At 39.9% G+C, this 24,477-nt stretch overlaps 4 protein-coding genes across 8 annotated transcripts in view; 2 read left to right on the forward strand and 2 right to left on the reverse strand.

Moving 5' to 3' along the window:
* Samuel (SAM-motif ubiquitously expressed punctatedly localized protein) overlaps nt 1-4,628 on the reverse strand; it is a 61,798-nt gene extending 57,170 nt beyond the window's left edge. For both annotated transcript variants that reach the window (XM_070998671.1, XM_070998666.1), the window contains exon 1: nt 4,174-4,628. The gene's annotated coding sequence lies outside the window, so the exon portion shown is untranslated. The remainder of the gene's footprint in view (nt 1-4,173) is intronic.
* The window catches only part of AstC (Allatostatin C), a 104,822-nt gene that overhangs the window by 74,030 nt on the left and 6,315 nt on the right, over nt 1-24,477 (reverse strand). Inside the window, exons 1-3 of one of the 4 annotated variants that reach the window (XM_070998715.1) lie at nt 18,165-18,278; nt 17,967-18,106; nt 17,892-17,907 (exon numbers count right to left, since the gene is read on the reverse strand). In XM_070998715.1, coding sequence (XP_070854816.1) covers nt 17,892-17,907; nt 17,967-18,106; nt 18,165-18,263 — 255 coding nt within the window. In that variant the 5' untranslated portion in view covers nt 18,264-18,278. Of the gene's footprint in view, nt 1-17,176; nt 17,911-17,966; nt 18,107-18,164; nt 18,281-24,477 lie in introns of those variants that run through there. The other 3 variants (XM_070998706.1, XM_017072695.4, XM_017072687.4) reach the window with 3 other exon arrangements.
* Nucleotides 9,998-10,623, forward strand: LOC108013472 (uncharacterized). Its single transcript, XM_017079358.4, has one exon. It carries the CDS (start codon nt 10,047-10,049, stop codon nt 10,407-10,409), a length of 363 nt encoding a protein of 120 aa, XP_016934847.3. The 5' UTR covers nt 9,998-10,046; the 3' UTR covers nt 10,410-10,623.
* LOC108014042 (uncharacterized) lies at nt 16,101-16,641 on the forward strand. The gene has a single exon (XM_070998749.1). The coding sequence runs from the start codon at nt 16,447-16,449 to the stop codon at nt 16,639-16,641; it is 195 nt and encodes a 64-aa protein (XP_070854850.1). The 5' UTR covers nt 16,101-16,446.

The following is a 24,477-nucleotide window of genomic DNA, read 5'->3' on the forward strand; positions in this document are numbered from 1 at the left end:
CAGCCCGAAATTTGTAATAAAATTTAGACAAAAGTATAAGAACATTAAACACTAAACGGCTTAGATAGAGCTGGGATTGGTCAATCCGATAATAATTTATGCGTTGGAAACTTTAGATCAGCGAAGTGGTATCAAACAGACGTCACAAAATTGAATAGGTAGACTAGATTGAGGGAAAAGCACGCACAGCCCTGATGAAATATCCATATGGTTTTTGCTTACCTAGGGAATTCCCAATTTTCATTGGAATACAAAACGAAGAACGAGATTTTAAGTCAGAATTTGAAAAACTTCTGGAAAAATCTTTGTAACCTTTTGGGAAGTCTCAACTTCCGTTTAGCCAACGATTTGTGAATGGAATTTGCCAGCTCATTGAAAAGCTCGCCGCAAAATCACGCAGAGGGTGAGAAGTGGTTCGGGTTTCATCATATAATCAAGCAGATAACTGCTTACCTCACAAGCTCTCTTGTCACTTGATAGAGGTTCCGCCGAAAAAAAGCGAAAAGCGAAAAGAAAATCCCCAAGCTGGCATCGTAAAACATAAAAAATAAATGCTAATAATAACAAATTCAACAGTTTCCTGCGGCTCACATCACAATTTCGCCGTCTCCCTCGACCGTTCTGCCGTTTCATGTCATTAGCGGACTCCAAAGTAAATATTTGAGGAAGACAAACGAACCTCCGCCGTACAGCAACTTCATCATCCCATCGTAACCCGTTCTCCCCGAAATAAAGAGGAAAAATAATAATAATAATAATAAAAAAAGCAAGTGACGATCACTTTGAGGGCATCGAGGGCGTTCTTTACTTTTGGTTTGTTTGCCGAAGATCGTCTTGGTTCCCCCTTGTTTCAGTTCCAAACTCAGAGATGAGTTTGGGAGTTGAGTAAACCGATCGGCTTCGGCTTTTTGTTTTCTGCTGACTGTGACATTTTTGTCACATGAACTTGCCGCAGCCGCGATCTCAGCAGTCCTCGAGCAGGGGTAACTTGAAGTTTACTTTATGTACTCGCCATATTCCGTCAGCGTTTTTCGCTGCGAAGATCACTGTCCATAATTAAATCGATTGGCCGCGTTTTGTTGTGGTCCCTGATTTTTTTCGTAGGTTTTCATAATTTGATCTTTTGACAGATCAAAGATCGCTACTTGAACCTAAGGTTAATCACTGACCGCAGCACCACAATACAAATGCGAACGTATGACTGCCGTTTCTGCCTGGGTTCGCTGTTTGTTTGATTCGAGCCGCCACATGAAATCATATTTCTCCATAAAGCATCCACTTTGTCTGTCCCAGCTTCCACAGATGATCGAGTGCCGATCTGGGCGCCCACACTCGATCGCATGTGTGCCTATATCTCTGCGGCTCTGCGCCTGTGTGCTAATGATCGCAAATGTCGTGATTTTAGTCGAGTGGGTTGAGTGAGGTGCTGAACTTTAATTAAACGCGAACCGAAATGTGTTTTTTCACATTCTGAACTTTGAGACATCAACTGCAGCCGGGCAAATGCATTGCAGTCACTCTCAGATCGGTTAATCAACAGATGGCCTGGCCTTATGTCTCCTATAGGGGTTATGTGACTTGACGAACTCAAGGAGAACCTTCAAAAATTGACACACATCAAAAATTTAAAAAGTATTGTGATTTATATGGAAAAAATTCTTTATTTGTTGGTTATAAAAATAAATAAGCATATGAGATATGGCTGCATACTATGTTAAAAGCAGTGGTTACTCAAAATAACTTTAGATAATTTTCTCAAAAACAAGAAAAGCTATAACTTTGCTATTTCTATTCTATGATATCAATCGAAGTAAGTTTTTTGATTGATCCTGAAAGGAAATATTTTAACAATAGGTAACTAAAATATTATGATAGGGATAAAACAAAATGAGGTACATGAGAACAGAGCTGATTCTTAGATTTTCTTGGATATATGTATTTAAGATAGTTACATTAAAAAGCTATAATTGTAGGCTGGAGCGCGCTCAACTTAAGAAAATCACTTAATAGTTCAAGTGTATAATCACACTAAATGAAAACTTTGCAAAAGTTCTAAATTGAAAACATTCTACAATTAGGTGAATATCCCAAGAATTCAATGAGCCATGGAACAAAAACAGTTGGGCATTAAACAAACCAACTTAAAACTGAATCACAAAGGTTTGGGGTAACTAAGCCACAAAAACACAAGGGTAAACTCGAAAAGGCAAGGCCAGAGAATCGGAAAAAAGGGAAAAAGTTGAAAGCGCATAAAAAAATGTTGTAATCAAAAATGCGAAATGCAAATAAAATGCAGGTAGTGTGCACACACACACACTCACTTTTGACAACTGTAACAATAACGGCGAGCGGAGATACAACAACAACAAAAAGTGGAGTAGGGGGCGATTCGGGGCGTTTTGGGAGATGGACGAGGGGCGAGGGGCAGTGAAGGTGAGTGCGCTTATCAGGCCCAAAAGCAAACGCAAAAAGAGTAAAAATAAAAAACAGCAACAACCACAAACGCCGGATATGAGCGCCACTTAAAAACTGTAAAAACAATGAACAAGCAACAAGTGCTCGAGACGACTACACAGAAAACAAAGTAGTGATTATTAAATTTTTAAATAATAAATATTAATTTTGGTTTAGAGACTAGATTAAAATTCCGATTTAAAGGTTACCCGCTTTCCAAAAAATTGAAATATTTTCATACATAATTTGAAAATGCCCTTTTAACTAAATGGCCCAAATGTGCAAGTTACAACCAAATGATAAAAACTTGTAAATTTTTCCCTATGCAGAGAGAGCCAGCGGAGAGAGCGTTAAATTTGCACTTACCGTTCCGCAGAGAGCCAGCCAGCGGACAAAAACAAATCCACAAGAGGAGACAGGTAGCCGTTTCACAGGCAGGCCAATTAATGAAAGCGACAAAATGGCAAATAATACTTTGGAAAATGTCCAAGGCATGACCATAATAGCCAAGCAAAGTACAGGTCGAACTGGCCCACAGCGTTTAGACTCCCTAGTCAACCCTTCAAAAGACCTATTGTTTTATTAACAAGATTCCAAAAACCATATTTAGTAGGAAAATATCTGCATATTTAAAAGAGATCGTCTTATCTTCTTATACTACTTGTGTATGTAGATATGTATGTATGTAGATATAAAAAAAATATTCTTTGGATTTCAAATTCAACACATTTTATATATATCTATTTTTAAAATTTCAGTTAAGAAATAAGAAATTTTTCAGAACAACCTCCTCAGACCTATTAATTTAAAGAAACCAGATTAGGTATTAAAGTAAGGGGTTCGTATTGTCAAATTAAGTAGCCTATTTTGTGCAACGTAAAATTAATTCTTCGTTTCACTTCACTTTTGCAAGTTTAAAAATTTTTACACTTCTTATTAATGAAATTTATATTGGCATTAGGTTTTAAAAATGTTTAACACCGAGAGGCTTGTATTGAAATAAATTTGTTGGCTTTTCTTGAAAAACACTTGTTAATAATTTTTTTACCGATAAGGTGTGAATATCATTAAAATACTTATTTTTATGAAGTTGATCGGTAATTCGTTGACAATAATTAATTTCGAAGTCTTTCCAAGAATACAAAATTATTCTATTATGAATACCATTCTATTATGAATACCCAACAGTGTAAAACCAACGAAGGGTTAATAAATACGTTATCACTTGTGAATATCATTTAAGTTATTATTTACAGGAATCAAGTTATTGGATACTTCGTTTGAAATAATTCATTTCGAAGTTTTTCCGAGTTTATAAAATAATATTGAATGCATAAACACGTTTATAAGCTTATTTTATGGCGGATTCTTTTATAAATACCAAATGTACGTTCCAAACTGTGTAAAACCAACGAAGGGTTAATGAATTTGTTATCACTTTGTCGGGGCTTCACTGTGGTCATGCGGGGGAGTCGCAGAGTGGGAGACTGGAGCAGAGAGAGAGCAGAGGTGGACCGAAACAGTTACCCACTAATTGCAAGCATGCGTCGCCGCAGCTTTTTGTCACCCGTGGTCGTACTTACATATGTACATATGTAAGTGTAGTTGTAATTGCGGCTCAATCAAATGTCTCGCTGCGCAGCATTTACAGTTGCTGCGGCGGACATTTGCTGAATCATTTGTTTATGGCCGAATCAAGAGTGTGTTTGTATTAATTACCGTTTTAAGCTGCCTCTTCTTGCCCCTGCTGCTGCTTCTTCTTCTCGCACGCTGCTGTGGTATTCGAATCGGAATTCTTTGCTGTCAAACACTTCAATGAAAACTTTTATGTGGAGCAATTGATAAAGCCGCTCACGCACACACTGACACTCCGCTGCCGGACTCTACGCACACACACGCGCCTGTCGGTGGCTCACTGGCATTTGTACGTAAAAATTAAGTACAATAATTCACTTGTTACTGGCTTGTTGCACTTGTTGTTGTTGGGCTGGCCGGGCATACAATTAAGCAAACATTTTGATGTGTGTATTTCTCCTGCAGTCGCAATAACAATATTCATCGATCGCCGCGTTTTGATTAATTGTTTAAATTACATACGTTTATTATTACTATTATTGTTTGCTGGGCCCACGAAAAAGCTTCCGCATCGAACCGCACTCGAGAGCTTTGGAAAAATAACTGTGCAGCAGCAAGCGATCAATCGGCTTCGTGGGCTCTTTTCTCCAACGCTCTCGCGTTCTTTCGCTCCTCGCTCTCCTCTCGCGAAGAGTGCACTTTTTGGGGAGCGACAAGTGGGGATTACAACAACAACTGGTTGTATGAATGAATTTCGTTGGCACGCTCTGCTTTAAGAGAGTGGGGGACAGTCGGGCGAAAGAGAGCCACTCTCTCTTAGGACTTCCTCTTTGGCGTGTAGCAGGTTAATTCTGCTGAGTGATTATTATCATTATGAAGTGATCTGATTTGCTGCTGATATTAAAGCAAGACCGGTCAATAATTACACTAGCCTACAAAAACTAAGGGGTTTTTGAAGGGCTGATCAAAAATTTAATTAGTTTTAAGACCCACTAAGCTACATGTTTTACATGATGACTAAAAGGTAACGAAATGACGTTATGACCAAATTCTCGATTAATAATTTAAACAATTTACCTGTAAATTACATATCGATTTATTTTTGACCCTTGATCACCATGAAGAAGCTAATCAGTTAGGGGCGTGTGTGCCTGTTGCCTACCTTCAGGGGCTAATTTATAAAAGAAAAGGAACTTTCTTTAGAATGATCCTGCTTAAAAGTCTTAACTGTAGATTTCATCAATACAAAAGTATTCCATCATTTCCACCAATCTCTTGATCTACAATGGACAAATGTAAGTCGACTCTAACTTACAGAATGGGAAAATCATGATGAAATCATGCAATTGTTAAGTTTAAAAGACAGGATGGACTTTAATATTTTTGGAGCACACTGGACTCGTAACCTATGTAACCCAGTGTAATTATAGTTCTTGCAACATTTTTTCCAACGGAAGAAGATTAAAATGCCTTAAATAATGATATGGTATGTGATTAAAACAAGACCGAATCGTGTTCCCGATGGGATCATCACAGATTCCCATTAGGGCGACAAGATGGAGATATCTCCCCGAAGAGGCTCAATGTATGAGGTGATAATTCACTTGTACGTCACCCGCTCGCATTTGCAACCGCCATTCGAATCCACCATTCCCAGTCCACTAACTGCGGTTATCCTCAATCAGCTAATTTATTTCCCTGGAAAATATCGCCCCCACCTCGAGTAAGGCGAACGATTTTCCCTGCCAAAGGGGCTCCACCTCCATTCAAATGGGGGAAACCAAACAATTAAGCAAACAAAACTGCAGTCTCCGTCTGCCCCGAACTGCAGATCCAGCTCCAACTTCAGGTCCAACTCGCCAGCTCCGACTCTTGATAGCCCCTCCAGATAGAAACTGTCAAACAAAACAAACTACACGATAGAAGCCAAACAAAGCGAGGCTTCCAAAGTGTGCTGCGTTTTAGTACCTGGTACCCAAGGGGTATACTATTACGAAAACATTTACAAGTAAAGAGCCCTTAACTCTTTTAGTTTGTCTTTGGAACTATTAAATACATGTTTATAAAAATATCAACTGATATATGTATGTAGTTCAGCGACAAAACACTTTTTTTAATGGTATATCATACAGAACCATCTTTATTTTAAGCTTCACCATGATATCATAACACCTATGTGTATATAAATGGTATATCATATAGAAAAATCTTTATTTAAAGCTTCACCATGATACCATCACACCTATGTGCAGATTCAATCGATTTCTAGCATTTTATATATTTTATTGGTAACAGGTATCTTAAAGTCGAAATACCTATATCCAGCGTACTGACTTGTTTATTGTTACCCTGCCTTTGTCTTTTGTTTTTGCATGGCAAATGGAAGACTAAGTACAAGGAAAGGCGTCAATGACGACCGACGGAGACGACTGACGTCGACCTTCGGCAACAACGCCAGCGGCAACAACAACGACACATCAAAAAGGAAGTTCAAAATGGAAAAATAAGAAAAGGCCACCAAATCGAAGCCCCAAGAAAAGGACCGAGAGATGCATCGAATATAAATTAACTGCCATGAACGAGGTAATGGAGCGACAATAACAAGAAAAACAGTGGCAGCACAGAGAAAAAATGTACAATTTTTCCAAATATTTATTAATATATAAAATTATGATTATCAAATAGGGAAACTAAATTTGGAAATGTACAAAATATGATATGAAGAATTGTGTATAAAGAGTATTTATGACAAAATTATACCTATACGGTTTCATGTTTGAAGTTTTTACACAGTACACGGTTCATAGGAATGACAATATTTTTTAAGTATTTTCAAAAATTCCTATGGGATATACTTGATATAATGCCCCATCACCTTTCATATGTTTCAAGACGGCTGTTTTAGTTTTAAATCAACAGCATATATTAAGAACATACATATTTACTTGATAATGTCGGAAAGTTCTCCTTCCCTGACCAAAATTAAAACCCTCTTACGTTGACCATTTTGCCAATTTCTAATATTTTAAATATTCAGTATACGCAAAGTCGTCACCCGATAAATATAAGATACATATACGATTCTTATAAGATACATATACGTTATAAGATAAATGTACACGTTAAAACATTCTGACCTTTTAATGATTAAGCACAACAAAAATACTCAAATAAACTTTTATTAAATTATCAGCATAAATGTAATCTAATATAAATACCAAAGCATAATAATCTAAAATAATTATGGATAATATCCTCGGTAAAAAAATGTTCTAGCGTGATTTAATCTTTGTAAAATGAAAGAAGCCAATATTTGTGTTCAACATGTACTATTCTTACACTTTCTAAATAATTAAACTATATTTTTGAGTGCACTGGAAAGAGAAGCAGTAACAATGAAGGCTGCTCGAAACCCAGAAAGCAAAACGACACAGCGATGCTTGTGGGCGTGTACCGCTCCCCATCCGCCCACAGCTGCTCCCTCCCACCCCGCTTACCTTCTCCCCCCTCCTCTCTGTAGTGTGCAAGCCAAGTGCAATCTATGCCAGCGATCGGCTAAGTACAAATGGTTAGGAGATGCAACACAACAGCAAGAGCGAAAACAGCAACAGCCACAATGGCTGGCGAGGTCAAACAGCAATCAATAAAGGTCAGCGACTACCGCCAGGGCACGCCTGAGTGCCTACCGTCAATGCCGGATTGCCGGGTTGCTGGATTGCTGGATTGCTGGATTGCCGGACTGGCAGATCAGAGGTGCAGAACCAGCTCCCAGCCCACACCCAATCCGCCCCACTCCCCCCCCCTGCCTTTCCAGTCACTTGCCCATTCATGCGGCCCACGATGAAGATGCTTTATGTTGCAAATTGAAAGCTGGACATCCAATCGACTGAAGAAGAACAAGACGAACACGGCGAGGAAGAGGCAGTGGCGGTAGGAAGGTGGGAAAGAGAGGGCAGGCCGACAAATGTAGACAGTTGCGACTGCGCAGCCGCAGCAGCAGCATCAGGAGCCGAACAGAAGATGCTGAAGAAGCTGAAGAAGTCGCGTCAGAAGCCACGAAAAGTGGGAGAGAGAAGGAGCGGAGTTAAGGAGGATGGAGGGAGAAAAGCTCTCTGATGGACGATCGCTTAACCCCTTGGTGCCGGTGTCTGGAGGATTTATACCATAACTGCTTGAGCTTTTACCGCTCTTAATAGAAAAACATATTTTAAATGAAAATTAAAATTAAAATAAAATTTATTTATGATACACACCAACTCCATTTGGCATATTTTAATTTTTTAATTGATGAAATTCTCACTACATTTCCACTCGGTCTATGCTAATTCTAATACATACTAAACTATGATATCGTTTAAATTGAATATATTTAGTTAAGTTTTCTGAAATGCATTCCAAATATCTTATTGACTACCAGTTAAGAATTTTCCATGTAAGTATTAAGTCTGCAATATTTTTATAAAACTAAACAACAAATATTCACAAATTCATTCATTTAGTTTTTCTTTTATAAAGCCAATTTCTTGTTATTCTAACCCTATTTAAGGTTTTATTTTTAGAAAACATTAATAAAGGAAGACAATTTTATACCTCCTTGCATTTCCATAGACCAAGCCCCCTTCAGCTGCATTGGGTTAATTAGCTAAATGGCGGATGTCGATGACTGTGGCATTAGGCGTATGTTTCTTGGCTATTCCTTGGCTGCTCCTGCCCCCTGGCTGTCGATGGCCACCAAACGACCAACTGAGCAACCGACCAGCGACCTGTCCCGCCCCGTCCGCCACGTCACCGCCCCCGCAGATGGGGCTTTCGAGGCAGCGGCTCCCGGAGCTAAAGCCGCGGCTAAAACCGATGATGATGATGATGATGCTACCAAGTGCTACCCCTGCCCTTGCGGATGCATCTTCTCTTGTGGCGGCTGCTATCTGCCTTGCCGTGGCATCCACAAGATATTTTTAATGGCCCAGCTTCCTTTTTGCAGATGCTCTGCTACTTTGCTTCTTCACTTTTTTTTGTTGGTCCGATTTTTGTGAATGAAGTTGTTTTAGATACTCACTCGAGTCCACTCGCTGGAGGAGAAGTAGCACCAGCACCATTATCGCACTGACATGTCTGGTGGATGTCGCGGCTGCCCGTCCGCCACCCCCTTTCCGCCCGCCTCTGCCCACCGCCAGCCGCCCACTTGGCGGTGTGTGTCACCTGTTGATGGATTTCGTTGTTTGATTAACATGAAATGGCATCGCATCCAATCCCAGTTGATCTTGATGCCTAGAGTGGAGTGGAGTGGAGTCGCCGACTCTAAGTGACTCCGTCCCCAGAAGGATCGCCTGGCGGATAGTTAGCCAAATGTCCGAGATTGATGAGGTGGATGGGTTAAGTGATGGCCCCGAGTGGAATGACCAGGGAAATTGTGGGTTTTGATGGATTTCAAAGTAGTTGCTCTTTGGGACCGTTTATCTAAACAGCCCGAAACCTTTAATGCCATTGTGTGTATTTATCGTATACAAATATCAAATGATACACTAATCAAAAGGATTTATCATATTAAAATAAAACATACAATAAATGCTAAAGGTCTGTTATTAAAAGTTACATTTCGATGTTACTTCAAATTTAATTCCACGTAAACTGAATTTACAATTTTATTTAATTAATAGGATAGCTGAAATCCTATCAAAATCTATTTAAAAACTTTAGACTAAGCTAAGAATTTTAAGAATTTAGTTCTCTAAAATATTAGTGATTTCAGCAAAATATAGTACTTAGAATTTTACAGCTAATTTCTAGTTTCCTATAAACTATAATTATAAGGATGCAAAATCCCGGAATACCTTTTTCAACAGATTGGCACACATTTGTGGGCAATAAAAGGTAGGTAAAACCAAACACATGGCATCATTATAAAATACTTAGAGGGTACACCATATTGACTACCTGACATACTTCCTTACCACTATAAATTCCTCTACACCGCAACACCCTCAGCACATTCAGAATTCAACTGCCAAGCAGTCAAGATGTCGAGCTCTAAACTTGCCCTTCTTATCCTGGTCATCGCCTGCTTGGTCCTCAACGCTTGGGCACGACCTAGGTCGAGGTCATCATTATACAATGAGGTCAATTCCTTGCCGGCGGAGAGGAGGATGAGCAACGAAATCATGGACCAGATATCACCCATGAGGAGGCCGCATAAGAGGGAATACTTCCTGAAGAGGCGCTCGTTCGACAGCCCAAAGATGTTGATGTCCCGGAGCCCCTTCCTCGAGCGTTTCTACAATCATCCGGCCCCCGAGATGGCTCCAGGTGGATCGAACTACTTTGACAATGACGTTCTTCCGCTGTCCACATTCGAGATCCTGGAACCAGAATCTTTATTTTAGAGACCCATCAAATATCTAAGAAATTTCTATCTAAACTTAGTTTGATAAAGTTCTTTTATTCCTTACTTAAACAAATTAAATTTAATTTAATTTAAGTACGGACATTTCTTTCTTGTAAAGAAGAATATATATCTAAGACGTTAAAGAAATAAAAAAAATGTATCGTCCAAAAAATTGGCATGTAGACTTTAAATACTAAGCTTAGATAAATTTCTTTAGAACAAAACAAAAACGAAGAAAGGTTAAAATATATTTTGTATCAAAATACCTTTTTAAGAAATTAAAAAAAAATAAACCCAAGTTGAACATTACATTTTTTCATTATTAAAATTAACATTTTACGGACTAAAATATTACTTGAAATGGTTGTTTGGTATCTGCAAGCTACTTGTTCTGTAATTAGTTCTCGCAACCAATGTAATATTTTATAGAATAATGGTGCAAAGTGTTTGAGACTAGAGATACAAAGAATCCCCTTTTATACTACCCACTTGCTGCACCTTTCCCACCGATCCCCAGAGGATCTGCCATTCAGCTAATCGAAGCCAACAGCTCCGAGGGACGAACCCATTCCGCTAACAACAATCAACACTCAAATCAACAACAATCTGAACAAACTACAACAACATAATCAACGGCAGCCTCCCAATCCGAGGGCAACAACAAAACGCTTAAATACGCATCCGGGGAAAGAGGCCCAAAAACTAAAAAAAAAAAAGAATCAAGAAGGAGCATCGAGCATCGAGCACCGGGCATCCCAAATGCCATGTAGGAATCCATGTAGGAACATCGGGTTGGCGTGTGTATCTGTGAGTGGCCAGTGGCCAATGGCCAATGGCCATATCCCCAAGGAATGAATGTTTCTGGTTGTCGTTCTGGCCGGAGGACAAATCTATAAGGCCAGAGGCGGAGAGCCGAATGAACGCAGCATTGGAGGCAACAAGTGTTCCAAATCAAAACGGAAGCACAGCCAGGCCAGGCCGCTCCTTTATGCCACATATGTACATGGCTTTTTGGTTCGACATGGCAAAAGCATTTGGAAAATGTAATTTACAACGCTCGGCGCGGAGCAGCGACCACTTCGCTCGCACACACTCATACATTCGCCCGGGGAACTGGTCAACTTTGGTCGGTCTCGGTCGCATCAAGAGCCACTCAACCTCAAAGTTGAACGGCATCGGCATCACCTGCCACCGATCTCACACCGCTCTCACAGCCACCGATTCGCCAGTGAATCGCGCTCGGATTGAAATCCAAGCAGCGAAAAAAAGGAAACAGGAGCCCGCCGGTGGGACAAGTGTGATCGAGATAGGAGCTACCCTATGATACCTATTCCCAAAGGAACTCAGAGACCATCAAGTCGAAAGGTAGTTCTAATACACCACTCTAAAATATTTTAAACGAATAATTTAGTTAAGTTATTCTGAAAAAACTATTTCCAAAAAAAGATAGAGACCATCGGGACAAAAAGTATTCTTAAGCTACATATTATTACATTCAAAAATTTTTAATACATTTATACGCCTTTTAACAGATATCAAAATATGATAACTTGACTTATTTTTAAAGTATAATATATTGTTTATTAATTGATGGGTACACATTTAAATTGTATACAGAGAGAAATAATGAAGTACATTGTTCTTGAATTGAGAACATTTGTTCTTAATAGCCGTGAAAACACATTTTGATATCAATGTTCTAAAAACAAGAACGAAATGGGTAGAAAAAAATTTTAATTGAGTTTGCTTAACATTTTTTGATAAGTATTCACTACTGACTGGACTAATAGTTTATTTCTTCAGATAAGAACGTAAATACTTGATAAGAGCAAAACAAAAACATTTTTAACTTCAAAAAGGTCGTTCTATTTTTTACAAAATTTTCAAACCAGATAAGAACTACAAAATTTTCTCTGCTTAGTTACCTTCCAAAAATTAACTAAGATTCTCAACCATTTTTAAATTAGTTTCTAAAGATATATTAGATTTCCCTTGGTCTAAAATTTAAATAGATATTGGCTTAAAGCGTTTTAAAGAAGGATGGAAACCTCATGTGTAGGCAATTTTTATATACAACTTTTCACATATATAACTTCATTTTCTAATCTCTTTTTAATCATATTTCCCACCAGATCACCCAGTTAATCTATTAAAACAGGGTATTCTGAAAAAAAGTGCTTAACTAAGAAGAACAAGTGAGCGGAGATTTTAATTTTAACCTTTTTGTTCTCGTTCTCGCCACTCCACCTCGATGGCTTCTGTGCGCTCAGCTTTTCCTGGCTGCTGCCTCGGTTTTTTTCTGTTTTTAATTTGCTGCACCGCTTCATAGAGCATTTTTCATTAAATTCCTGAATTAAGGCATTCCTCCGTGGCCTCCCATTGGACGCTGGTCATGTTCTGAAATAAGAGCAACATAGCAACATTGTCCAAGACGACATGGTGACGACGATGCTGGCGATGGCGATGGTTTAGGCCACGGCCAAGTGGATGTGGCCATGGGTATGGCTATGGGTATGGCCAGCCAAGAGCCACGACACCGACTACCGGTTACGTTGGGAGTTCGAAAGCCAATTGGATCACACGTTAAAAAATAGTATTTACGTTAATTGACTTTTCTTAAATTGCTAGGAAACTAAAAGCATGTAATTTAGAACCCGAAATAAAGACTATTATATCAAATTGACGGTTTTAGTTTGGTTTACATGAAGTTTAGACCTACTACAATTATAAATGGCAAATTGTTTATAAGCAAATAATTCATTAATATGGTTTTCGAAATTTATTTTTAAATGTAACATAACTATTTTCGCAGTGCAGCAGCGCATTTATTGTTCCAAGTTGTTAGCAATTTCATTTTTCTTTTCTTGTTTTGCCCTTTTGAGGCATCCTAAGAGCCACAGTTGTCTTTAGCGATTTGGGGGTTCTAGTCCTCTCATAACCAAAAATTAAATCAGTGTCAAAAGTGCTTTATGATGACCTAACATATTTGGTTGGCATTCAATATTGTATTAAGATGTATGGACAAATATAATAGACTTTTGGACTTGAATGGATTCATTGCCTTTCAGGAGATCATAGAAGATGTACTGAAGAGGGAACTCATTTTTAAGGGCTACATTTTATACCGCTTTATATATTTAAAATAAAATAATTATATTTACTTTCAATATTTTTGTTTATAATGACTTAAACTTATATTTAAACGCGTTAAACTGAAAATGGTATGAAAGGACTTACCTCATTTTCGAACTTTCACTGTTGCCAACGTAAATCAATATCGGGTGCTGCAGAGTTCCATGACATTAGGCTAGGACAGATCCATCTTCAGAGTCCCTTCCTGAGATCCCAAGCAGGCCCAGCTGGCATTCAGCACAATTCACTTAAGGCCACTGCCTCAGCTGGCCCCTACCAGAGGCCCCGTGAAACCAGAGCATTTTTCTAACTTCCTTTTACCAATAGAACAAAACCAGCACAAAGCGCCGCGGATAAAGTGGTATGACAGCGGGCAGGAGGGGACCGGGGAGGGCTGGAGATCGGGGAGATGGAGAAAGAGCCAACCGGTGGCGACCCAAAGCTATGCGAGAAAGAAACGGGCGCGAGATCAAGCCAGGTGAAGTCAAGTTCGAGTCACCGGTTGCATAGTTGACCAGATCGGGACAAGCGAGAGCAGGCGATCCCAAGACTTGCCACTCCATTGGCCAGAGGTGAGCGCGCTTCGTGACTGGGAGATTACTAACAGGGATTAGGAAGGGTAAATATATCGGTTAGAAGTGCAATGTTTAAAAAAAAAAGTTTTAAACAATCAAATTATTATGCGTTTAATTAAATTATAAATTTTGAACTCGTTATAAGTTTCTTTTATCAAGAACTAATTTAATTTAATTTAAGAATACTAAAACCAGAACAGATCCCCAAAATACTCTATAGAATAATATTGTTTGATTTTCTTGTAAAGTAGGATCTCTGATTAAAAACAGGGCACTTCACATTTTTTGCTAGTTCAACTATTTTAAAGTAAAAAACGTTTTAGCTTTGTTTGTAGGCAGGTTTTATTTTCGAGTTTTAGTGAACCTTTTTTGCTCTCTAAGGATTTATTTTACATCCAATCCAATTACGTCCATATTAATTAATAATTAAGTTTGTATATTATTTGACTATTTAATTTAGTTTTAGACAATTAAAATCAGTAAAGGACTATTTTATTTCAAGCCTGGAGTTTTGATTAACTTATTACGGTCATTAAGAATTTATTATACAAGCAATAGATTGTCCTTCAAATTTTCCATACAAATTAAAAGGATTTGATATTAAATTTAAGTGCTAGAACCTAGCAACAACAAAAATATTGGTAGCCTACAAGAGCCGTGGCCATAAATTGCTTTGAAATAGTTATTCAAAAAGTCCTTTTCAATTTTATTAACAAAATTGCGTTGGGAAAATTCTCCTTTATTAAGAAAAATAATGTTATTTCATTCAAAAATCTACTTGATATTTTTAATGCCATTTTCTCGTGCTCACTTCAACTTGGCTACCTGGCAATGAAGTTGAAAAATTGGATTTGTACCTACTCATACAAATTTTTTCGTGAAAATAATGACCGAAAACTGGATAATTCCATAGTTAACAAATAAAATGAGCTAAATATAATTTAAGAAATTGTTTTATTAAAATGTATACAGTTTAAATGAATCATGAGGACGTCCATGTAGCTAGGAAGGCCGAAAAACTGTTTCTTAATATTTTTAAACCCAAGATCCCTCTAAACGCCTAGCAAAACTCGCCATAATTAATTTTTGCACCCCGTGGATCGTGTCACGCGGTCATCTCCATTTGGAGCCACCAACTAGATACAGATATGCGCGGCGACCGCGACTTCTGCGCAGGCGCAGCCGGCGGCAACTGGACTGCTGCGCTGCTGCTGCTGCTGCTGCCGCTGATGCTGCTGCGACTGCGCGGTTGCAGATACACTTTAGGGGCATGACATGACTCGCATACGAATTATTATAAACGATCTGGCGCAAAAACTAACAAGCGATGGGGCCGGGACTGGACTGGAATGGAATGGACCTCGCTCGCCGCTCTGTGGGATGTGGATGGATGTGAAGGCAGAGGTGCATGTGGATGTGGATGTGGCGGCCAAATGGGCGGCAAGGTGACGGCGACGGGCAAAAGGAAGGCGGGCGACCGACGGACGAGTTATGGTGGCCAATTGCAAAGTTAATGGAGTTTGGCTACTCCAGCAGTGAAAGATCAGATGGTGGGGAGCAGGGTGCTCGAACTGGGGATCGGTAGAGGGGCACTTGGGCGACTGCAGCGGATGCTGGCCGAAGAGATACAGCTACTGGTTCGCGACTCGGCCAAGATTGAACTTAATTTTGCACAAATGCAATTTATAGAAAATTGTTGCCACTTGTTTTCACGTTGATGGCACTCGGGCCGAGTAGATCAACCAACGGGCGGGGTGGAGCCGGGCAGATAATAAATGCAGGTAGCCATTGGATTCCTGGATTCTCGCTGCTGCTGCTGCTGCTTCTGCCCGATGCCTGCAGCTTGGCCATTATTTAAATTTTTCCCCCACCCAACTTCGTTTTGCAAAAATTAACAATTAAAATGTCTAATGGCAGAAAGAGAGTGAGGAGCGCTAGAGACGGAGAGACCTGGGATCATAAAGGCGCTGTCCCATCAGGTAGGTCGACATGGTGACTCCTTCTTGGAACTTCCACTCATCAGCCAGGGCAATTAGTTTTCCCTTTTTGTATCGGGCGCAGTTCATCTGGGGATTCGCGTGTAGAATCGAGGAATCCGAGCAGAGGAAGTGGAAATGAGCGAATGGATTAGCGCGGAATGGTTTATTGGCGAGTCGCGGCCATAAAACTGCGTCCTAATCCATCAGCGTACCCTGGAATCCTCTCGGAGGAAGGGTCTCAAAGGACAGGTAACCGATACTGGGATACCTCGAGCACCTCTTGCTATAAAAAGACGCACTGCAGCCCGTCACCCAAACAGTCTTGATTGCTACCGGCATTTGTCACAATATGCAAATTGTTCGCTATCTAATCGCCTTGGTCTTCTCCGTTTTCATGGTGGCCACATCGCTGAAGATCGAGGAGCGCTACCGGCGGTGCAATGGCTATAAGATTTCCACCCCGGATCGATTGGTCATCAACATGGAACGGCGGGGTGTAAAGTGCCAGTCCAAGAACCTGGAGAAGAGGCGTTTACAAATCTGAAAATGCAAAGCTGGAAAACGTGATAGAAGTCCAAGGACGCTAGGCGGAAAATCAGTGATATAGAATTCAGAACTCTATTCCGAGTCAGCTCGATGGAAAAAGAAAGGATACTGCCTCAGAGGCAAAATTAAATTTTAAGCTAAGACCAAATTAGTATTCAGATCTTTTTTAGTATAATAAATGTGATTAAAAATTTACTGAGATTCATTTGTCAATTCATTTAAAATGCTGAGCGAAAATATACAAAAATATTAAAAAAAAGTTATTCAAAACAAAAATTGTATAGACATATTGCGAATTTAACAGAAATAATATAATAAAATATGTACTAATTTAAAATGTGATGATTCTAAATAAATAAAAAAATTTACTAATACAACGAACTTGGATTTGGTTTGATTGGCTACTATATTTCGACTTATATAAAGCACTTAACAAAAATAAATTTTTAAAATTTTAATCGCCAGTATATTAAATAAAAAGTAGGACTTAAACTCAACATTCACCATCCCATTATAAGTAAAAAGTAAATAAATTCTTTTTAAACATTTGGGCGCATTTATTTATACGTATATATTTATAATTTTATTTTAGAGATTTATTTTACATGTATAGTTCTGTGTAGGTATTAAATGACTCCAAGTTCACAATCTTCAGTTTGCCATTTGATAATTTTTTTATTATACAAGAGCTGGGACACTTAAATTTACAAAAGCACATATTTATTTCGAATGTGTACTCAATAGACGAATAGCTAAAGGAAGCATTGTATTTTATTTTACCACACCATATGCAAAGCGTAAATCAAGAAACGAAATGTAATAATTTGTAACTTTTGTGCTAATATTCAAATAAATAGGTACATAATTTATTTTTTTGGTAACTACAATGGAACATTTTTTCATTCATTTTTAGACATTTAAATGGATAAGTTATATATATAGATTTCTGTATATATATATGGATATATTTTTGAGTCTTAGCTTTAGTTTAATTGCACTAAATATTTGCGTTAAAGTGTTGGTACTCCATTATGCTAAGCATTATTTTTGGCTTATTTTTGGTTTGTTGAAATGCTTGAATTGTTAATCTATCCAAGAGATGTGGGTTGTGGGTATGTCTTCCTGTTCGCTGGGAACTTACTTCCTAAAGCAGGAGATGGGGTTGAAGTAGCACTGCCTGTATCTAACTTGACGTTTGCTCTCGGGCAGCCGATAAAGTTCGTTCACATTGCCATAGGTGGGACTCCTCAAATAGGCGCTGTAACTGCTAAATTACCCAAAAATCTGAGCTATTTAAGAAGGTAAATTGTTGATTTTACTCACGTGGGTCTGTACTGAGCAAAGAGCATCTGCAGCCGGTCCATTGGAATGTTGGGATAGATGGCCTGGGCTGGCATCTCGTAACCTCCTCCGTAGGCTCCTCGCACTTCCTCGACCTCCTGCCCATCAAGTCCCTCCGAATCCTTAAACAGATTAGCCATTAATCTTTGTTTTTCATTCATTCCAACTTGGTTTACTCACCGGTCCTGTTTCGCCTGCCGAGGGACGAGCCTCGCTGAGGGCAAAGAGCAGGGTCAGGAGCAGGCCGTAGCACAATAATATCTGCACGAATTTCATCATTTTGAAGCGCTTCTGGACTGAAAGTATAAATTAAAGCAAAAAGAAAAACAAAAAAATTTTAAATTTTTAAACTATTTTTATGTTTTTTTATCAATTAAACATTTTAAAGTCTACTTCTGGATACCATTTTTAAAAATGTTGAGTTCCCCTTTTTTTAGGGCATTGTCGAAATATCTTTCAAATGTTATTGGTTACAAACAAGCACTACAAACGTGGAATATATATTTTAAAATGTAGTTGTTTCTTGCACATTTTCTTTTTAGTACATATTTCAGTAATCCTCTATACTTAGATACTTTAATCACTAGCTCTTTTCAAAACTCCAAACCAATTAAGCTAAATTATTCAATGGCGCACTTTTGTGGTATACCAATTAATGCAAATGTTTGCACAACTTCAAAGGGAAAACCCACGACTTTGTCGCCGGCTAATCCCCAAGCTCAAAGTGTTGTGAAGGGGGCAGTGCAAAAAAAAATGTGACAAAGTTCCACTAGCCACATTTTTAATTAAAGGTCAGATTTCAGTGGAATTGTTTTTTCATACTCATATTTATGATTTTACTACACTTTTGCGTCAGCACGGCTCGGAAGGACTCGTAACAAAGCAGATTGGAGTGAGTCAGGACACTTGTTGCCACAAACGTGACGTGCATACTTCTGGAGGGCGGCGAGGGGCGAAGTCCGCCTCAGACTCCGGTTTTCACCTTAGCCCGGCTTAAGTGCATTTCCGCAATTAAAAGCGGATATGGAACTGCAGCTCGAGCGTTGCAACAGCCGCACACATTGCATCCGTAATACCAGGTCGATGGTGCAACGTGTGGCAGCCACACAACAGCTTGGACATGACCTTGTGGGCCAAACTTAAATTGAGTTTATCAGAAGCTGACAAAAAACGTGATATGGTCTCCCTTTGTATATTTCAGCACTTATTGAGTAACTTTCAGGGACACTTTCGTAACGGCTAGCTGGCCAAAGGTCATCAAATCAAATCTTTGAAAGTTTTTAGGTTTATAAATAAATGTTTTCGTAAATAAAAATTGTTAATATTTAATATTCCACTAAGAAGCGTTTAGCAAAGGCGTTCAAAATTTTTAAAACCGTACTTTGATTTTAAGTATTTGTAAAACAAATATCTAATTACCTTTTCTGCTATTAACATTCTGATTTCTTAATGTTAAATAATATTTAAAATAATACATCAAAATGCCAAATTATCTTATATACATCTTTTATACATACTAACTCTTAGAACATGAACCTTTTATGCCCATACATAGTCCAAAAATATTCATTATAGTTCTTAACTTCTTAACTAATAAATTAAGTAATCATAGTCCACTTCAAAGGTAAACACGATTGAAACAAAAATGATATCAGTTCCCCAAAATAGCATAGACAATTACAATCATCAAGTAATTTCATAAATTACATAAATTATGGCATCATTGGTAATTGAAGTGGGTGTGAAATCAAAAGGAGAACCCCTCCCGCAGGACATGAATAAATAAAAAGACGCAGCTTGAAGAAAGCAATGGGCAAATTAAATAATTAATTAATCCGTGTGCCGGCTGGCCGTCCGTCTGTAGAGGGGGTGAAGCTGGCTGGCAGAACGTCTGTAGCAGGAGGTCGGTTGACCGTAGTTGTAGCTGGTAATATCAGCCGCTGTGTGTGTTGTAGTTGGCCGGTTGGCCTGCGTCATCAACAGTAAATATATGACGATTAGGTTGAGAGGGTAACTGCCCTCTTTTAGCCCGCTGGCCTAGAGACTCAGACTGGGTGTAATTTCAATAAATCAAATACGGCGATGGCCGGAGTTTCAATTCGTGAGCGTTAGCTCTTTATTCTTTCAAATCAAAATGAGAACTAAACTTAAAGCTAACATAAAAAGGGACTCATAGCGGCCACTCCAATGGGTAGTGCTTGCCGGCTATGCACGGGCTTCCGGCCAGACGCTGTGTCAGCAATTTGGCCGGAGCGAGCTTTCGGACGATCGGTCATTGCCGTCGCCCGGTTAACTTACTTAGTTAACTACTCCCCCCTCAGAATTAAGGCCGTCCTCGGCCGACCCTATTTGGGCGATCATATCTGCTATTTGGGCCGTAGTTCTCCTGGCCTGGATGACTCGCCGATAGGTGAAACCGACGCAGATCAACGCGCAGCATATTGCTGCTGCCACCAGTACTATCTGATGTGAATGATAGTCGTTGATATTCTCCCCGACTCTCTTTATGTGTTCCAGATTACGTTCACTCAAGCGGTGAAGGTATGGAAGACTGAGGATGTTGTGCTCCATAGTGATATTCAGGGAGGGCGAGCTGGCTACTCCTGGGACCCTCTTCTGGGCCCTGTCATTATTGACATATCGGGTTTCATTAACCACGGCACTCTCAATAAAGGTAATGAGATGCGTGCCTCGTATGTGGATGTAAGTGCCATTATCTACACTCACACGTGCCGGACGATCGTTTACAATTATGATGCCTTCATCTACGCGAGTAATTGGATGTAGATCGCTGTGCTGGATGTCACAGTGCGCTATGCCTCCAGCGTGGAGCTCTTGTGCGCACGACCTTCTTACCGCCAGCTGGCAAAATGTGGCTCCAGATGTTGTGGAGCAATTGTTGACCGTATGAATTGCTCCATTGCAATCAGCTATTATTTTGTCCTCCAGCCTGAGCATCGTGTCATGATGGGACACGGGAAAAACAGTGATTTTAATACAGGATGATTTGATTATTGGAAATTTGATGACAAAATACAAAAGGTTATCGGACTGTAATATTTTAACGGAAGCAACGGACAATAGGTCTTTGATGGGGGTATCTGTGGGCTCTTCTATCCATATATCTTCTAGGTCTGCATGATCTAGTATACTAGGGCTCACAATGTTGGCCTTAGCTAAAGCAATCGCTAGCAATAAGTTTTGCAGCTCCATACTAATCATTCTATTTCGGGATAATAACATCTCATAAAGATGCCCCGTGTCAACTTGGGTTCCCTTGGCTGACCTCAGAAGTTGGTTGACGGTGGAAGTAATATTATTAATTTGGTCTTGTACTTTACTATTGATGTTTATCTGCCTATTGTTTGCATTTATTAACTGGAATTCATTAAATTTAATTTTTTCGAAATCCTCTGCATCTGGCGTTCCCGCCACTACTTTTAACGCCGCTCCTAGAAAATCCAAACTCCTAGCTACTCTGTGGTGGATGCTCAACGAGTCGAGCAGGTCACGCAGATGAGCAACATCGACAATCAAAAGTTTCTGCATGTGTGACTGGGGAAACATGCTGATCATGCCATTTGTTTCTTCCACCACGCGCCTATATTCTGAGAGATTCGCCGAGTGTGTGACGAACGCGAATTCTTCCCAAACTAAAATTCTACCATCAATGATGGGAATATATTTGGCCTGCGAGTAGTCCGAGACGTGCCCCGATGTTACGGTAAGCAGGACTAACAGGGATACGAATGCGAACCTGTAATATTGGATGTATTGTAGTGTTTGTTTAGAATATTGTAGCCCACCACCAAAGCATAAAGAAAAAAGCACAATTATAACAAAAACTTATACCGAGTGGATAGGGGTGAGAAAATATGGAAAAAAAAACTTATGCCAAGTGGCTAGGGGTAGACATTAGAAAAAATGAATTATTATCTAATGTTGTCCTTGTGGACCACCCTCCCCTTAATGAGGACCGTGGTCCCCAGGTCCGCTTCAACAGCTTTTTCCTCACACAGTGGTGTGAGTTTATTGCCAAGCCTTCGGTTCGACTTAACCAAAACTTTCTCGCCGACTTCGAATGTTCTGCATTGTCGGGAGGCATTTTCCCTAGCCCTGAGCGTGTTTTGCGCCCTAACGATCTTATTCTGGACGTCCGTCTGTGGGTCGTTTGGATGCTTTTGCATGATGTCGACTGGCCGTTTGTCGACGACAGAGTGAATTGATTTATTATATTTGGCGGTTGCCAATAAAATAATTTCCACAGTATCGGTTATCTTCTTGTCGATTTTTAGGCAACGAGCAAGCTCCAAGAGGGTGCTGTGAAAGCGCTCTACTTGCCCGTTTGAAACGCTATGAAGTGGTGGGGCATTTGCAATGCTGACGCCAAAATGGTTGTCAAGCATGGCTGAGATAGTGTGCGAGTTTAACGAAGGTTCATTATCGCAATAGACTACTTTAGCCCTAGGGAAAAAGTTCATGATTTGGAGTATGGCCGGTTTAAGATCCTCGATTGTCCTAGAGTGGACATGTTGCACAACTGCAAACTTCGAAAACTTGTCGATGCAAGTGAGGAAGTATTTCTTGTCTGTGGAAAAGATGTCGATATGTAGCAGTTCTCCCACATGAGAGGGGATCGGAGTCTCGCCTAACTCATGCTTCTTTGGGTGCCTATCGTACTTGGCTTTCGCACATGTTTTGCAGTTTGCTACAATCTCAGTGGCTAGCTTGGCCATCTTTGGAAAGTAGTACTCGGAGAGTATCTGCTTAACATTTTCTTGGGCCGATCTGTGAGCCCTGTTGTGCTCGACGGTGAGGATTTCCCGTCTTTCAGGAACTGCAAAAATATCCGTTACACGGTTTTTGCAATGCCAAAATTTGGTGGCTGGAAACTGCCGAACCAATTCGTCCTGTATCATTGCCAGCGTGGGCAAGTCACAATGAATGGCGTTTACGCCCTTAGGAACGATTATATCTGCGAGTTCATCAAGTAATGACTCTTTGCAGGAGAAGTTAATCACATGCCGTCTCTTGTTTCCAAAGAGGACGAAGCTGCGTTTTAACGGAAAGCGTGCCTCCTCCAGAGTTATCTGGTTCTGGAAGCAATTCAAAGGCTTGTCCGTGGTTTCAATGGTATAGGTTAGCGACAGCTCACTGTGAATTGTGGCCGCGCTAGAAAAAGCCTCTTCCTCTTCCACAACGTTAAGTTGCTGTCTTGAGAGGGCATCCGCAACAAGGTTATCTTTGCCGGGTTTGTAAAAAATTTTAGCGCCGGACTCGTCGATGCGGGCTTTCCACCTCTTGATTTTCGCGTTCGGATTAGATTCCGACACTGCGAAGGTCAACGGTTGGTGGTCAGTAAAGATATTTATATCTTTGACTGCATACAAATAGTGGCGTAATTTGGCCAGTGCCCAAACTATAGCTAATAGCTCCCTTTCATTGGTAGCGTAGTTAACTTCCCTGTCCTTCAAGGTCCTAGAGATCATTGTTATGGGTCTCCCTTCTTGGGATAGAACTGCGCCAATGCCGTACGCTGAGGCATCCGTCGTTAGATCAAACGCCTTTTGGTAGTCGGGGTATCTGAGGATGACATCCTCGGAAGCCAGAATGTTACGCAGTTTTTGGAAAGCCTGCCGTTGGGGCTCGTTGAACTGCACCTGGATGTTCCTGGATCTGTGTCTACTGACACTTCCAAGTTCCCCTTTCAAAATATCAGTGATCGGCCGAGCTATGGACGCAAAATCTTTTATGAAGCATCTATAATAGCTGGCCAAGCCAAGGAATGACCTGACCTCGAATATGTTCTTAGGCTCTGGGAATTCCTGAATGGCTTTTATTTTCTCTGGGTCTGTGGTAGCCCCGTTATTGGTGACTATGAACCCTAAAAAGCTGACGCTTTTCTTGAAAAATCGTGACTTTTCTGTTGATACCCTCATATTTGCATCGTGTAGGCTCTTGAGAACCCAATCCACGTGCCGGATGTGGGAGTTTTCGTCCTCCGAAAAGACGATAACATCATCAACATAGACATAGCAAAATTTGCCAATCTGCTCTCGCAGTATGTCATCAATTGTTCTTTGGAAAATGCTGGCTGCATTTTTTAATCCAAATGGCATTCTACGAAACTCGTACTTTCCTCCGTTAACGGAAAAGGAAGTTTTTTCACGGTCGCATTCTGCCAGCGTGATCTGATGATATCCGGACTTCAAGTCCAGTGTTGTAAAATACTTGGCCTTGCCTAAGTTTCCTAATATCATCGAGATGTTCGGCATGGGGTATCGATCGGGTATTGTTTTCTCGTTTAGTTTGCGAAAATCCAATACCAAACGCATTTTTCGCCTGCCAGTTTCGTCGGTGCCCTTTTTGTCTACAACCCATATTGGGTTATTGTATGGGGATTTCGACTTTTGGATGATGCCATTTTTAAGCAGATCTTGGATTTCGCCATTTACAAAATCAGCTGCCCCCATTGGATATGGGTAAAGTTTGG

This window comes from Drosophila suzukii, chromosome 2L (genome assembly GCF_043229965.1).
Source record: "Drosophila suzukii chromosome 2L, CBGP_Dsuzu_IsoJpt1.0, whole genome shotgun sequence".
Lineage (NCBI taxonomy): Eukaryota > Metazoa > Arthropoda > Insecta > Diptera > Drosophilidae > Drosophila > Drosophila suzukii.

What these genes read in the sequence shown, in the direction of transcription:
- LOC108014042 (XM_070998749.1), top strand. Translation starts at nt 16,447, where the DNA reads ATGCAAATTGTTCGCTATCTAATCGCCTTGGTCTTCTCCGTTTTCATG.
- LOC108013472 (XM_017079358.4), top strand. Translation starts at nt 10,047, where the DNA reads ATGTCGAGCTCTAAACTTGCCCTTCTTATCCTGGTCATCGCCTGCTTG.